The 17,114-nt window shown below is 37.9% G+C and overlaps 2 protein-coding genes across 3 annotated transcripts in view; both read left to right on the top strand.

Moving 5' to 3' along the window:
* Positions 1–2,168: 2,168 nt before the first annotated feature.
* Positions 2,169–17,114, top strand: part of RMDN2 (regulator of microtubule dynamics 2) — a 66,185-nt gene continuing 51,239 nt past the window's right edge. Inside the window, exons 1-2 of one of the 2 annotated variants that reach the window (XM_065927390.1) lie at positions 2,169–2,470; positions 7,458–7,925. In XM_065927390.1, the coding sequence (XP_065783462.1) occupies positions 7,474–7,925 (452 nt within the window). In that variant the 5' untranslated portion in view covers positions 2,169–2,470; positions 7,458–7,473. The remainder of the gene's footprint in view (positions 2,471–7,457; positions 7,926–17,114) is intronic. The other variant, XM_065927389.1, reaches the window with a different exon arrangement.
* Positions 9,678–10,010, top strand: LOC136162973 (large ribosomal subunit protein eL27-like). The gene has a single exon (XM_065927387.1). The coding sequence runs from the start codon at positions 9,678–9,680 to the stop codon at positions 10,008–10,010; it is 333 nt and encodes a 110-aa protein (XP_065783459.1).

The raw sequence follows: 17,114 nt of genomic DNA, 5'->3' as shown, positions 1-17,114 counted from the left end.
CTATGTAAACCTGCTAAACAGGTTTACATTATATTGTATTCTGTTTACATAAAGCAAACATTAGCATTATATTGTAATATCCTTGCAAACCACAAGATGTGAACAAAAGTGGTTCTTAGAAGGGACTGCTTTACAGTTCCAAATCTTAGATGCTAAGTATTAGTCTGTAGTCTTCCAAAATATAACATTGCTTTAATATAATGACTTTAGGGCTTCCCAGGTGGCTCGGTGGTAAAGAATCCACTTGCCAATGCAGGTGACACAAGAGGAGAGGCTGGTTCCGTCCCTGGGTTGGGAAGATCCCCTGGAGGAGGAAATGGCAACCCACTCCAGTACTCATGCCTAGAATATCCCATGGAAAGAGTCTAGCAGGTTACAGTCTCTGGGGTTACAAAGAGTCAGACACAACTTAGAGACTGAGCAACCTAGAATATCCCATGGAAAGAGTCTAGCAGGTTACAGTCTCTGGGGTTACAAAGAGTCAGACACAACTTAGAGACTGAGCACACATTAGTTCGCTGTCTTCCAAAATATAACTTCAGTGCAGCTCAGTTCAGTTCAGCCGCTCAGTCATGTCCGACTCTTTGCGACCCCATGAATCGCAGCATGCCAGGTCCCACTGTCCATCACCAACTCCCAGAGTTTACCCAAACTCATGCCCATCGAGTCGGTGATGCCATCCAGCCATCTCATCCTCTGCCGTCCCCTTCTCCTCCTGCCCCCAATCCCTCCCAGCATCAGGGTCTTTTCCAAGGCATCAACTCTTCGCATGAGGTGGCCAAAGTACTGGAGTTTCAGCGTCAGCATCAGTCCTTCCAATGAACACCGAGGACTGATCTCCTTTAGGATGGACTGGTTGGATCTTCTTGCAGTCCAAGGGACTCTCAAGTCTTCTCCAACACCACAGTTCAAAAGCATCAAAGCATAACTTAGTTTTATTTAAATGACTTGGCTAGGCTTTACTTACTCTTGAATATAGCTTGCCTAAGGCTCAAAAACTTCCCTGGTGGCTGAGACTGTAGTGTCTGCCTACAATGTGGGAGATCTGGGTTCAATCCCTCAGTCCGGAAGATCCCCTGGAGAGGAAATGGCAACCCACTCCAGTATTCTTGCCTGGAAAATCCCATGGATGGAGGAATCTGGTGGTCTACAGACCATGGGGTTGCAGAGTCAGACAGGACTGAGCGACTTCCCTTTCACTTTTCCCTTTCAAAGCTCAAAAAACATTTTATAGTCTTAAAGGTCCTATAGAAGCTCCATTAGTAAATAGTTTCATATGGATTGTGAAATTAGTCTTCTGACTCTACAGAGCAGTTTTTTGGTTGTTTTTGTGGGGGTTTTTTGATAAATAGGAGTGCATCCATTTTTAATTCCATTCAACACACTGGCAGGAAATCTACTACTCAAGACCATGTTTCCTGCAAGCCTAAATTTAAAGCTCAAAGCAAGGACAATACAGAAAGAGTGAGTGTGCAGTTTTTAATAGTTCATTTGACAGAATTTTATTTTCATTATATTGACACAAACCACAGAAGGTGAAGCTGGATAAAATCTCTATTGTTAAGCATCTGAGAAGAAAACGGTTTTTACCTAAAGGCAACTCAGGACCATGGTGGGGACTGGGGGAAGGACAAAGGTGAGGGTAGGAAGAACTGAGAGAATTAACTGAAAATACATAATTACCATATGTAAAATAGATAGCAAGAGGGAATTTTCTGTGTGACACAGGGAGCTCAACCCACTGCTCTGTGACAACCTAGACGGGAAGGATGGGGAGGAAGATGGGGGGATGTTCAGGACCCAGAAGATACATGCATACCTGTGACTGATTCATGTTGATGTATGGCAGAAACCAACACAGCACTGCAAAACAATTGTCCCCGAATTAACAAAAAATAGAAAGTGAGTTAAAGTTAGGATAACTTGATCAGTAATTCGCACAAGACATCCATGTTTGACTCTGTCATGTGGAAGGTTCAAGATTATATCTAGAAAACGGTAGAGAAAAAGGATGATACTAAGGCAAGGAGGTGGGTTTGGGAAGCCTCAGTGACGGACGAAAGCGCGCCGGGGGCTGCAAGAGCGCGCCGAACCTCCGTGGGTGGTCCTAAGCCAGGGCGCGGTGGTCAGGGCGGGGAGATGAGTTTTGGGGGAGGCGACAACTGGACGGCAAAGTCCATGCGAGTCGAGGCGCCCGGTGGGGCGCACTTGTCTCCTTTTGTAAAAGATGCGCCGGGCACCCGCTCCGGTGAGTTGACCGCCAGCGGGAAGAGGCGGGAGCCCGCGGGGCGAGTGGAGCCGGCCCCTCCCCCGGCGCCTCCGGTAGCTGGGTCAGGACGCCCCGGCCGCGGCGCTGGACCTTGGGACTCAGAAGCTCCCGGACTACTGTCCGCCCGCCGCTTCGCTCCCGACCACCCCGCCAGCAGGTCCCAGGTCTCCGACGGCAGAGAGACCAGCGCCGCGAAAACAGGTGCGTGAGCCGCCTGGCAGTGTGCGTCTCTGCCGGCCGGGGTAGGACGCGGGCAAGGGCCGAGAGCCCAGGGCCCAGGCGGCACTTCCGGCGGCGGCCACCGCACTTCCGGGTCGTGCAGGCGTCCTCTCGGCCGCCGCATTGCTGGTGGGCATTCTCCCGCTGGCCCGCGGTGCTGTGTATGTTGGGGGCCGCAGAGCGGGTTTACAGCGGCTTCCTCCAGCGCCGCCTTCGACCCCAGAGGTCGCCAGTATTTCCGCGCGGGCCCCCGGCTTGGGGTGCGTGGGGAGCGGGCAGCCGGGCGGAGGCAGCAGACCCAGCTGTTTCCGCCGGAGACACTTGCCTTCCTCTCACTTGAGCTCCCTGGGTCTTTCTTATCTTTCAGCCTTCGGCAAACGTTTTTTGTTTTGTTTTGGCAAACTCGGATTCTCTACTTGTTTTACAGAAAATGAAGGCTAGATTTTTTGTTCGACAAACATTTGCAAATAAGCCAAACATCAGGGAGCCCGAAATAAAGAATTATTAAATAGGAGAAAAAAAGTGAAAGCCGAATGAAATAGGAGTATTAGAATTCACTTAAGAAGTATCGAGTTATCCAGGTCGCTGTGGGGAATCTAATCGCTAATTCAAGGTCTCAGAGAATTCCCTTAAGCTTAAAACTCGTGGTCACTTGTAACCCGTACTGTGTACTTTAACCTGATTTGCACAAGTTTTCATCCATCTTCCGAGTTTATCAGAGTTCTGTATTTTATGTATTTCCCCGCTACATCTGCTGATGAACTAAGTGAATGTATATGCTAAATATTGTTTGAAAGCATTGTAAATAACTTGGTAAAGCATACTTTCCATATCTGAAGGTTAATTTTAATTGAAACTAGACCATGAAAATTAAATGTTTTCTGAAGTTAATTTTTTATGACATGTTCTACAAAGGAATTTTAATGTAGAAGTTTCTGTAGAATCAACATTTTGATGATTTACTATTTAAACAGAATTCTTAATTCTCATCTCTGCAAATAATCTTTGATTATGTATTACTTATTAATTTTAAATACGAATAATTAAATTATATCTTATTGTACATTATTATTAGCACCTTACAAATTGAAACATGTGGCAGGAATAATACTTAGCATCTGATTAATCTGATTGTCTAATTTCTCTCTATATATGTGTATCTGTATTTTAAACCAAGATTTATTCTTTTTTTCTCTCTTTATCTTTCTTTCTTTCTTCTGTGCGATCTTAGTTCCCTGACCAGGGGAGGCCCCAGCAGTGAAAGCACTGAGTCGTCACCACTGGACCAAAAGTGCTGAGTCCTAACCACTGGACAGCTAGGCAACTCCCTAGTCAACATATTTTGAAATTACTCTGTTTTTATAATAAACTGCAAGTGTCTACTACTAATGTGATAATTAAATATTAAAGTTATATAAATGATGTAATATTAACTTTGAAATTAAATACTGCAGGCAAGCAGGTGTTCTATTACTCTCCTCTGTTACTCTTTTTAATGAGCTCCTTTTTTCAAATTAATTGACTTAGCACATTCATTTTATACTGATATAAAACTCTGACATAGTGTGAACTATTATTCTCTAGTTGTGGTTATTTGAAACCAATACCTGCTGCATTGATTCTAGCTTTTTTCCCAGTTGATTTTCATGGTTCTGAAGTCGTATTTCAGTTCTGAACATCTCTGCCCACTCAGCAATTCTCCTTTATGTCCTTGTGGATGCTTTCTGAATCTTCATCATGCAACAGGACCGGGAGTTATCAAGGGTAACAGTTCTCATTCCTAGCTGGGTAGCCTCCGGGTAAATGACTTGACAGCTATGTGCCTCCATTTGCTTATCTGCACAGAAGAGATAATAGTAAGACCTGCCTCAAAGAGATAATGTGGGATTGGTATAATTTCTAAAGAAAGGGTCAAACAGAATTTGATAACTCTTTCTCACCTGTTAAAACCTGGTACCATCTCAGGAATAAGATCTTCCTTGGTAGATCTTGACTTCCATTTATTTACTTATTAAATTAAAAAATAATTCAAATGAGGCTATGTTTTTTTAATGTAAAGTTCAAAGAAGGCCCAGCAGGAATGAGTCAAGAAAGCAATCAATAAGAAGAGTTCTTTTAATAGACCTCAATGTCAGCATGTGAACAGCCTGCATTAATCTTTGTATTGACAAGAAAGAGCTAAAATGGTCAAGCTTGACGCCCAGTGATTATTAGATGTGATGTAAATATTAAATCATGAACATATAGTGACTTTTCTTGCATCTGTTGCCTTTTTGTAATACACTTTTAAAATAATTTAGTTTATGATATATTTTTTTGTTGAAATAAAATCGACCAGCTGATAATAATTACCTCCAACTTTAGGTAAAGTTACAAACTGGTGTGAATCTGCTGCTGGCATGTTTCCTACATAGGATGGGAGTGGACAGATGGTTAGAATTAGAGTTCATATTTATAATGATTAGGTAAAAATACTTTTTGCTTAAAAAGATAGTGATGGGCTTCCCTGGTGGCTCAGATGGCCTGCAACGCAGGAGACCTGGGTTTGATCCCCTGGGTTGGGAAGATCCCCTGGAGGAGGGCATAGCAACTTACTCTAGTATTCTTGCCTGGAGAATCCCATGAACAGAGGAACGTGACAGGCTACAGTCCATGGGGGCTCAAAGAGTCTGACACGACTGAGCATTCCCTTATCCTTTGTGCCATTGTTATGCTACTTTCTTACTTCTACATCTGATAAAAATCTCAGGATGTTACTGTCATTTTTGCTGTAATAAGCAAGTGTTTAATGAATCAATCTTAAAATGAGAAAAAAATGACTTATATTTTGCCATGTTTGCCACAACTGGTGCTCTTCATCCTTTGTATAGAACCATAAATTTCTGTGGTTATCATTTTATTTCTGCCTGATGAACCCCATTAGCATTCCTTATAGTGAATGGCTGCTGGTAATGGGTTCTCTCAACTTTTCTTTATTTAAAATAGTCTTGTAAAATATTAAAATAGTTCAATATTTAAAATAAATATTATTTTAAATAATATTTAAAATAGTATATTAAAATCTCTTTGTTTAAAATACCCTCATTTTTGAAAAATATTTTACTGGGTATAGAAATGCAAGTTGAAAGTTTCTTTCAGCACTTTCAAAGGGTCACTCCATTGTTTTCTTGCTTGATTAGTTTCTGAGGTGACATCTCTGAGACACTGTCTGCTGTAATCTTATCTTCTTTCTCTGTAAGTAATTCCCCCCACCCCCATCACTGGCTACTTTTAAGATTTCTTTATTACCAGCTTTCAGCATTTTAATAATGTTTGGCCTTGGTTTAATTTTATTTTTCTTGGATTATGTTGATCTTCTTGGATCTTTGGGTTTATAGGCTTTGGCCAACTTGGAATTTTTTTTGGCCATTTTTCCTTTAAGGTTTTTTTTTTTTTTGTACCCCTGCTTCCTTTTAATTATATATGTTTTAGACTGCTTGATACTACCCTATAGGCTCTACTTGGGTTTTTTGTTTAGTCCTTTTTTTTTGGATCATGTCTTAGTCCATTTAGACTGCTATAACAAAATCCTGTAGATTGGGTGGCTTATATACAGCAAAAATTTATTTCTCATTATTTTATAGTCTAAGAAATCCAAGATCAAGGCACTGGCAGATTCAGTATCTTGTGAGGGCCTGCTTCCTGGTTTAGAGATGACAACTTCTTGCTGTAACTTTATGTGGCAGAAAGATTTATATTGTTGTTTTCCTTTAGGGGCCTTCTGACTTTAAGAACAGTGATAAGTCATAAAACTAGTGAAGAGGGGATAAAGTAAAGAAAGATTATGGTGCATTTTGTCAAAGTAGCTGATGTTATGTGGAATTAGATGGGCCAGAGCTCAGGCCTTTGATGCAAAATGGTGAAAGTTCATAAGTAGGAAGGAGTCAAAGAAATGAGTTTTTTGTTACTTTAAAAAGAAGTGAACATCTGAAAGAAAATAAAAGCATTAAGGCCTCAGACAGAAGTAGAACTATGACTGAGAAGCAGAAGAATTCCTGGTCAGAAGAAGAAAGGAGGTGAAGCCTGCACATTCATTAGTGTCTCTGCTTTCCACGTTGAATAAAGCAGAGATGAAGTGGGTACACATATGCCAAAACTTTATATTATATATCCCAAAGCCCATTTTAAAATGTTGTTGATCACTCTAAATTGGAGTACAGAATGTGAACTAGATGCTAAGGAAAAGCTTTCTCTTGGGCTTTCCTGAAAGATTACGTAAAACCTAGATGTTAGCACACTAGCTACAGTGCGTAGCGTCACGAAGTTAATTTTATACAAATAAGAGGTTCAGATACAGTTAGGCATAATTTGAATTCTTAAATAGTTTTTTTCAGAAATTTATAATGATGCTTTTACCTCTATCATACCCTTTAAAAATACATGACAAAGAGTAAATTTCAGATCAGATGTATAGAATACAGATTCTGAATTAAAGTTGATACTTTATACTGGTTGTCAGTAATATCCTTAAAGGTAGTATTTCTACTCACCCGCATACATTATAGAGGCAATTTGGTTTTTTGTTGTCGTTTAGTCACTAAGTCGTGTCCAACTCTTTTGCGACCCCATGGACTGTAGCCTGCTAGGCTTCTCTATCCATGGGAGTTTCCAGGCAGGAATACTAGAGTGAGTTGCCATTTCCTTTTCTAGGGGATCATTCCGACCCAGGAATCGAACCCGTGGTTTCTGCCACATCTCCTGCACTATAAGTGGATTCTTTACTGCTGAGCCACTGGGGAAACCCAGATAGTAATTGCCATATAGAGGCAATTACTCATAATTTACTTTAGTTTGTGATTTATCAAGTGTTATTAAATTTTTTGTGAGAATGCAGACTTGATTTTTGTTGATGGGAAAAAAAAAAACTAGTATTTTCGTCCTCGACAAAGACAAAAATAACGTTCATTTACTTTTTTTTTTTTAATTTTAGAAACAAAACCTGAGAAATGCCTCATTCCATAAATAGAGAAATGATACTTGGCATTGTGGTGGGAACTGCTGGAATCAGCTTGCTGCTTTTGTGGTTTCACAAGGTTCGTAAACCAAGGACAGCAGTGGATTTACCTAAATTTCTTTCTCTGGGTAATTCACTTGATTTGATGACTTTGCAAGATGAAATGCCTAGTGGCCAAGGAACAACAGCGATCTTTCAAGGAAGGCAGCTTCAGATACTGGAGAAGTTAAATGAATTACTGACAAATATGGAAGAACTCAAAGAGGAAATCAGAGTTCTTAAAGAAGCCATTCCAAAGCTGGAGGAGTATATACAAGGTGAACTTGGAGGGAAGGTAACTGTTCACAAAATAAGTCCTCAGCACAGAGCTAGAAAAAGAAGGCTTGCCACAGTTCAGAGTTCAGCAACAAGTAATAGTTCAGAGGAAGCGGAAAGTGAGGGAGGGTAAGTTTCTTTAAAATGTTTTCTATGTTAAATTGATTCTTTATTGCAGTATTGCTATTATTTAGATACTTTCATTATACATTCGCAGTCGCATATGCTGTTACTATTTGATAACAAGCCATAAAAAGGAGTGATTATTTTGGCTATGTTATAATTAAAACCATATTCAATGGAGGTCAGTATTTTAGTTTAGAGTTCTTTGACAAAGAGAATATAAGTAACTTACTAGTGCTGGTGGTGTCACATGAGTATGAGGAAGACAGTGATCGTTTGCCAAAACATGTAACCTGTTTTTAAATGTGACCAGTTTCTGACCCCTTATGTAATTAAGAACTGTCCAATAAGTGGTCTAATAAAATTTTCTGTGATCATAGAAATGATCTAAATCTGTCTGCCCAGTATGGTAACCACAAGCCATGTGTAACACTTAAGCACTTGAAATGTATCTTGTGCAGCTGAGGAACTGAAAAGTTTTAATCTCATTTTATTGTAATTAATTTAAAATTGAACAGACACATGACACCAGTGGCTACTGAATTGGGCAGTACAGACCTAAAAAGAGTTGAGAATGTACAAGTGACTCAGTTCCATCCTTTCATGGGACAATTCATTGGATTCTAAAGTCAAGGCATGAATAATATCCTTTGGGGGAAAAACAAATGATTTATGAAAAAACGGAATTGTGCCTGACTGTTGTTTCTAAGACTCTTGAGAGTCCCTTGAACTGCAAGAAGATCCAACCAGTCCATCCTAAAGGAGATCAGTCCTGGGTGTTCATTGGAAGGACTGATGCTGAAGCTGAAACTCCAGTACTTTGGCCACCTCCACTACTTTGGCCACCTCTTCATGTGAAGAGCTGACTCACTGGAAAAGACCCTGATGCTGGGAGGGATTGGGGGCAGGAGGGGAAGGGGGTGACAGAGGATTAGATGGCTGAATGGCATCACCGACTTGATGGATATGAGTTTGGGTGGACTCCGGGAGTTGGTGATGGACAGGGAGGCCTGGCATGCTATGATTCATGTGGTTGCAAAGAGTCAGACATGACTGAGCGACTGAACTGACTGACTGACTGAGTGTTTCTAAGGAGTAAAATAGGAAAGTAAGTAAAGATGCACTAGTGAATGTAACATAGTCTGAAATTCATTAGGGCAAGGATCCTATGTTTTCATCATCGTATTCCTAACACCTGTTTTTGTGCCGACCACCATGTGTATGTGCTAAGTCACTTCAGTCATATCTGACTCTGTGACCCTGTGGACTATAGCCCATCAGGCTCCTCTGTCCTTTGGATTCTCCAGGCAAGAATACTGGAATGGATTGCCATTCTCTTCTCCAGGGAATCTTCCCAACCCAGGAATCGAACCCTCCATCTTCTGTGGCTCCTGTATTACAGGCAGATGCTTTATTGCTGAACCGCTGGGAAAGCTGAGCAGATGACAATAACTATTACTTAAATTAATAGACGATCTGCTGAATATAGAATTGGAGAAGGAGGAGGGATCTAGAGAAAGGAAACAAGGAGAAGGGATTTAAAGGTGATTTCATACAAGAAGAAATGTAAATGATTGATCAAGTCTTTTGAGATCAATGCTTGTTGTTGTTCAGTCCCTGAGTCGTATCCGTCTCTTTGTGACCCCCTGGACTGCAATATCCCAGGCTGTCAATCTTTTACTTGTATTGCTCTATCAAACCATGGGTTTAAAATAATTATTTAGTTTTCTGCTGTCGTCCTGAGTGCTAGCTGCCGAAATGAGCAAGTTCATGAAACCTGGGAACGCGATGCTGGCCCTGGCCAGTCACTACAAAGGACACAAAGTGGTCGTCGTGAAGAACATTGATGACAGCAGCTCAGACACACCCCACAGCCGTGCTCTGGTGGCTGGAACTAATCGCTCTCCCTGCAAAGGGACAGCTGCCATGGCCAAGAAGAAAATCGCCAAGAGGTCAAAGATCAAGTCTTCCGTGAAAGTTTATCATTATAATCACCTCAGGCCCACAATGTACTCTGTGGGTATCCCCTTGGACAAAACGGTTAGCAACAAGGATATCTTGAGAGACCGCGCTATCAAATGCAAAGCCTGATGAGAGGCCAAGGTCAAGTTCAAGGCTAGATACAAGACCAGCAAGAACAAATAGTTTTCCCAGAAGCTTCAGTTTTGTCTGTCTTCTTCAGTCATTAAATCCCACCCCACCCCAGGCCAGAAAAAAGGTATTATTTGTATCACAGTGTTATATAAAGCTTTAGAAACCTCCCTTTCAAAAATTAGATTTTATTTCAGTTTAGGTTAAAGTAATACCCCATAATAAAATTCATTGTTTGTCCATTTCTTTTGGGCTTTAAGAGACTACATGGGCCATACAGCCTTGCTCACTTAATAGAATTATCTAGTTTTTAAACTCATGTATTCTAGAAGAACCATTTGTTCTTGCTGGTCTTACACTGCCCTAAAAATCCTCTGTGCCAGTTTATCCCTCTCTCCCCTTTAACCCCTGGCAACCTCTGATCTTTATACTTTCTCTACTGTTTTGCCTTTTCTAGAATGTCATATTGTTGCAATCATACAGTATGTAGGCAATTTGACTTCTTTTACTTAGTAATATGTATTTAAGTTTCCTCTATACTTTTTCATAGTGCATTAATAGCACATTTCTTTTTAACACTGAATAATGTTCCATTGTCTGGATATACCACAATTTATCCATTTGCCCACTGAACGACTTCTTGGTTGCATCCAAGTTTTAGTAATTATGAAAACTGCTGCAATAACCATTCATGTACAGGTTTTTGAGTAGACATAAATTTTCATCTCGTTTGGGGAAATACCAAGGAGCATAATTGCTGGATTGTATGGTAAGTATATGTTTAGTTATGTTGAAAGCCTCCAGTTGTGTTCCAAAGTGGCTGTACCATTTTGGATTCCCATAAGCAATGAATTCCTGCTGCTCTACATCCTCATAAGCATTTGGTGTTGTCAGGGTTCTGGATTTTGGCCATTCTAATAGGTAGGTAGTAACATTACATTGTTGTTTTAGTTTATATTTCTCTAATGACATATCATGTGGAACATCATTTCATATGCTTATTTACCATTTGTGCATCTTTGGTGAGGTATCTGTTAAGGTCTTTGGCCCTTTTTTAAATGAGATTGTTCATTTTTATATTGCTGAGTTTTAAGAGGTCATTGTATATTTTGGATAACAGTCCCTTTTCAAGGGAAATAGTCTTTGCAAGTATTTTGCAAATACTTTCTCTTAGTATGTAGCCTCTCATTCTCTTGACATTATCTTTCTCAGAGCAGAAGCTTATCAGTTATTTCTTTCATGGATCATGCCTTTGGTATTGTATTTAAAAAGTCATTGCCAAATTTATCTAGGTTTCCTCCCATGTTATCTTCCAGGAGCTTCATAGTTTCACATTTTATATTTAAGCTTGTGGCCCATTTTGAGTTCATTTTTGTGATGGGTGTAAGGTCGGTGTGGCCTCTGTCTCCAGGCCATTCTCTGGTTTGTGAGGAGAAACTGAAGAATGAGGCAGTGTCTCCCTCCTGGACTAACAGCAGATTGAACAGATTTGGTTACTGCTTGCTCTGAAAGTGGGGGATTCCCTGAGCATGGTGGTGCCTTCTTTGAAACGCAGCTCACTTGATATTAAGAGTCTCTGGGCTCTCCGCATTGCCCTTGTGGGTCCTGAGGTCAAGGAGAACCAACATAAATAAGCGGGTGATCACATTGCATAATTTGCTGTGAGTAACAAAGTCCTCTGTCTCTTATGCAAGAATCGTGTGTCTCCTGCCAGCAACCATGAAACAGGAACAGATCAATTCATTTGAATGTTGGGTAAAATTGGGTTATAAACTGACAGTGGTATGGTGAGAATTAGAGAGCTTTGAAAGGGATTTATTCAAGGGTTTCCCAAAGAAGGTTGTTAGAAAGGGAACAAAAGCAAGATATAGTATTACAGTATACAGGATATGGAGAAGCTTGTTGAGGGAGTGTTTTATGTCATAGGTGCAAAAGGAAGAGGATGGTATTCTAATAGTTTTGTTAATCTTGCCTTTAAATGGGTTACAATATAACAGCAGATCTCCATAATCTGTGCATGTGGTCCATGTAATCAGATGCCATGCTTTATTGCCAAGATAAATTTAGCTTTCAAGTTAGAATACACATTCCACAGTCACATGAATTGCAGTTTTTCAGAAAGATGAGCCATAGAACAATTTTATTTTAAACTGATGTCATTAGATTCTAGAATCTGCTATCATCATATTCTGTGTTATTGCCATGTTACTTCTATATGCAGCTTAAGCATTCAGCATCTAACCTCTTCCACCTACACAGGACATTTTTATGGCTAAGGATGATGGCTTAGAAAGGAAGGGAAAGATTTGCTTTGTATTAAATTCAATATGGGAAAATGCTTAAGGTAAGTCTTTAAAAAGAAAACAAAACACGTCTTCATATGTTTCATGTGCTAAAGAACATTGAAATATTCATAAACCAAACTTTAATGCTTCCTTTAGTTTCCCACAGTGACTGAATATCTGGATATTTATCTGAAATATTCTCTCCAGAGAAGTTCTGCTTTATCTATGATTAATATTTTAAAATAGCATTAGCCAGTGGGGTATAAGTTTATTGTGCTTATCAACTCCTTCAAATCTCTTAGTTCAGTAGTCTCAAACAGATATTATGACTTAATTATTTTCAAAACAGGAAATTCTCCGTTTGCCTACAGGGAACCCTTTTGCTGTGGTGCCCTCTATTATGTTTTTCCCTGACCTTTCTTTCTGCCTACCACCCTGAGTCTTTCCATTTATCTTCCCAAGGTTTAGTAGAGTGGGCAGGTACCGTGTAAGTAGTTAGAAATAATCTTTTAGACTTAGGCATTCTTTGGGGGTACATCTGGGTAACCATCAACTTCACCTGTCTTAATTTCTTATTCCCTGTTTCCATATTGATAAGGTAGCTATTATTCTTCAGGACGCTTGGCAGGTTTCCACCTGTGTTCCCTGTTCTTTTTTCCTCATTTGACACTTTTCTCACTCCAGTTGCTGCAAAGAGGACCAGAACTGCCAACCAAAATGTCCCGCAGATCAACTTACTTCAGACCTCCTGCATCGTGGAGCCTCTTCTGTTATTCAACCGACAAAATTTCTTGATTTTAAAGCAGCTCGTCCTTCTCCGATGCTTAAAGGCATTTCACGTAAAAGAAGTAAAATTTCCTCGTCTTCATCAAATATGCCTTTTTACCCAGATTTCCTTGAAAGAAGACATTCTTTATTTCCTAAATTTCAGAAAAGCAGTATGTCCTTTCATTCTGTACAAAGTAGAGCTAACTTTGATTCTGAAGAAAAAAGAAGCTTCAGTGATTTAAAGTTGCCCTCAGAACACTTTCGCTTTAGATCCAGAAGTATTTTCTGTACCCCGAAACTAAGCATAATTTCCTGCTATGAGAATGCTAGTACTTTTGATGCAAGTAGTTCATGCATATTTAATCCAAATGAAGTTGAAATCATTTCTAAAAACTCGAATATTACTGGTGCTGAAAAATATATACACTCTTATCCTCCTGAATGTAACACTACCTATTTTATGAATTCCAAATCAAAAATGAATTCCTCTGCTGGTTGGGACACTGTTGCTATCTTGCATCAAAGCAAAGGAACCATGCTTACTCTTCCAAGTATTATTTCCTATTCCTCTGAACAACATGGAATTGACAATGATATTCAAGATAGAGACCAGTTAAGGAGCAATTCTGTTTATCCCACTTCTCAAAGTCACAGTAGAAACACTTCTCCAGCTATGGTTCAACAGCATCCCTCTCAAAGTGTAACTTGTCCTGTTCTCAATAACGTTGAATTTACTTCATTTTATAAAAAACGCTAGTGGCTTTGCACTACCTCAAAATGAAGTTACCTCAGATCCCTTTGAAGACGAAAACAATGCTCTCTCATTTAAAGATGAAGACAAATCTTCACTTAATGAAATTCCTAAAATAAGGTCACCTTAGACTTCACCCTCTCTTGGAAGGGCAGCTCAAACCAGATGCTCTCCCTGCAGGCAGAGTATATAGGCTGTAGAAATCACTGCTCAGGTTTCAAGAAGTCTCCCTTGCTAAGCGTCACTGCACTTTCTGAAAAAGATTTCTACATTTCAGTCTAAATTTAACATTATTTTCTGTATTTTTTAAAGATAGTTTATTAACATTGGAATATGGAAGTCAAAGATTATTCATCTGTTTCAGGCTTTTAAAAGATTTACTGCTTACCAACTGCCTAGTCCCAGTTTTCTGAGTTGCTGTTGTAATGCTTTTGTGGTCTGAAAATAACATCAAGTTTTGATAATAGGTCTTCTAAATGTATTACATTCTTAGAGAGTTTAACATCTTCTTTTATTCTACTTTAGTCATTAAAATAGTATTCCTATATAATCTATATATCTATATTAGTTTACTAATTCCTATTTATATCGGCCTTCCTAGCCCTATTTCTCATGCTAGACATCCCACTGATAGACAGTGTTTTTATACTACACAAGGATCAGATCATAAGTAAAAACATACTGTCAGAAATAGAATATATTGAAACGAGATATTTTAATTAAATAGTTTTAATACACATTTGTGTATGTATATGAGAATTCAGAAAACTCTAAATCAGAGATTTTTATGACTATTTTCTAAAGTGAAAATTTTTAGATTTTTTCCAAAATTTTTATTTTTAAAAAAAATTTAATAAAATTTTTATTTTAAAACATGTCTCCAAAATTTTATTTTTGAATTGAATATTTAGTTTTTTCCATTCTATTGATAAAGTTTATAAATAGGTTTATCAAAATAACAAATGGAAAGTCATATAAGAATTAAAAATATGTAGAAAATGGTTGTTTTTTGTAGAGGGAACAAATTTGAATTATTTTCAATTATTTGTTATAATAAAATGCCCCCTAAGTTAATATCATTTGTACTAAGATAATTTTACTCTCATGTTTTTTACCTTTTAATGTATCATACTTTTTTTCTATTTTAATTTTTTTGTTGTGTGAAGTGCACACAACAAAGTTCATTTTTGTAGCCATTTTTAAGTTTGGTGGCATTAAATATATTCATACTGTTGTACAACCATCATTATCTATCATGTTGCAAAAGTGAAATTCTATACCCATTAAGCAATAGCTCCCCAATCCTCTCTTCCCCTAGCCTCTTGACAGCTGCTATTCTACTTTCTGTCTCTGTAAATTTGATTCTTCTAGGTACCTCCTATAAGTGGAGTTATACAATATTTGTCTTTTTGTGATTGGCTTATTTCAATTAGCATAATGTTCTTAAGTTTCATCCATATTGTAGCATGTGTCAGCATTTCCTTTTTTAAGGCTGATAGTATTCCATTGTATGTATGTATCACATTTTGCTTATTCTATTGATGCTTACTTTGATTGCTTCTACCTTTTGAATAATGAATAATGCTGCTATGAACATGGGTGTATAAATATCTCCTCCAGGCCCTACTTTCAGTTCTTTTGATTTACACCTAGAAATGGAATTACTAGATCATATAATAAATCTATTTTAATTTTTTTGAAGAACTTCCACTTTTTTCCACAGTAACTGCACCATTTTATATTTCTCTAAGAAATGCAAAATGACTCAGGTTTCTTCACATCCCTGTCAATACTTGTTATTTTGGTTTTTTGATAATAACTATCCTAATGAGGGTGAGGTGGTATCTCTTTATGGTTTTGATTTGCATTTTATCCCATTGTGTGGGTTGCCTTTCACTGTTGATTGTGTCCTTTGACACATTTTGAAGTTGTTTATCTATTTTTTATTTTGTTTGTGCTTTTGATGTCATATCCAGGAAATCATTACCAAATACAATGCCATGAAGCTTTTCCTCTATGTTTTCTCTTAAGAGTTTTATATTTTTATGTTGCTGTCTATTTCTTGGTTCAATTATGCTAATGTTTGCTTCATATATTTAGAAGCTCTAATGTTTATTACATATATGTTTATTATTGTTATATATGCTTGTTAAATTGAATCTTTTATAATTATAAAATGTTCTTCTTTGTCTCATAAGTTTTAGACTTAGTTGATTTTATCTGATATTAACATAGCCACCCGTGTTCTCTTTTGGATATTATTTTACATTGAATATCTTTTTTCATCCTTCTACTTTCTACCTATATGTGTCCTCAGTTCTAAAGTGAGTCTTTTATAGACTCCAGTTGATCCTGATTTTTCATCCATACTACCAACCTGAGTCTTTTGATTGGAGAATTTAATCCATTTACATTTAAAGTAATTCCTAGTAGCTGCCTTTATGTTATTTGTTTTTCATATGTCTTATACCCTGTTGTCCTTTCATTCCCCTCCTGACTCCCATCCTTTGTGTTGACTTAATTTTTTTATGGTGATACATTTTTTATTCCTTTCTCATTTACTTTTGCATATATTCTATAGATATTTTTGTGTGTTTAGCATGGGCATTGTGAATAACATCCTAAAGTAATAGCAATCTGTTTTAGACTGATACCAACTTAACTTCAACTGTATATAAAAGCTTTCTCCTTTACATCTTCACTCCCCCATTTATATTATTGATATCACAAATTACATCTATATAGTTGTATAGCTGTTAGCTAGATTTATCATTATTTTTATACTTTTCTTTTTTATTATAATACTTTTCTCTTTTAAATACTGTAAAGGAATAAAAATGGAGTTATGAACCAGAATTACAATAATGTTAATTTTTATATTTAACAACATATTTATTTACCTTTACCGGAAAACTGTAATTTCACATGACTTCAAGTTAGTACTGCCTAATATCCTTTGTTTCAACTTGAAGAACTCCCTTTACCATTTCTTGTAAGGCAGATCTAGAGGTAATGAGCATCCTCATTTTTTTGTTTATTTAGGAATGCCTTAATTTCTCTATCATGTTTTCAAGAACAGTTTTCCTTTAAGAGGATATATACTTCTTGGCTGATACTTTTTCTTTCAGCACTTTAAATATATCATCCTGCTGCCTTTAGGTCTACAAGGTTTCCTTTGAGAAACCTGGTGGTAATTTTATTGAGGATCACTTTTTTTGGTAATGATTTGCTTTTCTTTTGCTGATTTCAAGAATTTTATGATTTGTCTTAATGTCCTTCAGTTTGAGTATGTGTCTTGGT

Source organism: Muntiacus reevesi, chromosome 3 (assembly GCF_963930625.1).
Source record: "Muntiacus reevesi chromosome 3, mMunRee1.1, whole genome shotgun sequence".
Lineage (NCBI taxonomy): Eukaryota > Metazoa > Chordata > Mammalia > Artiodactyla > Cervidae > Muntiacus > Muntiacus reevesi.
The sequence above is the reverse complement of the archived record's forward strand: the minus strand, read 5'-3'. Positions and strand labels throughout refer to the sequence as shown.

Bases quoted from the DNA above. Each gene is read 5' to 3' on its own strand.
- LOC136162973 (XM_065927387.1), top strand. From the start codon at position 9,678: ATGAGCAAGTTCATGAAACCTGGGAACGCGATGCTGGCCCTGGCCAGT.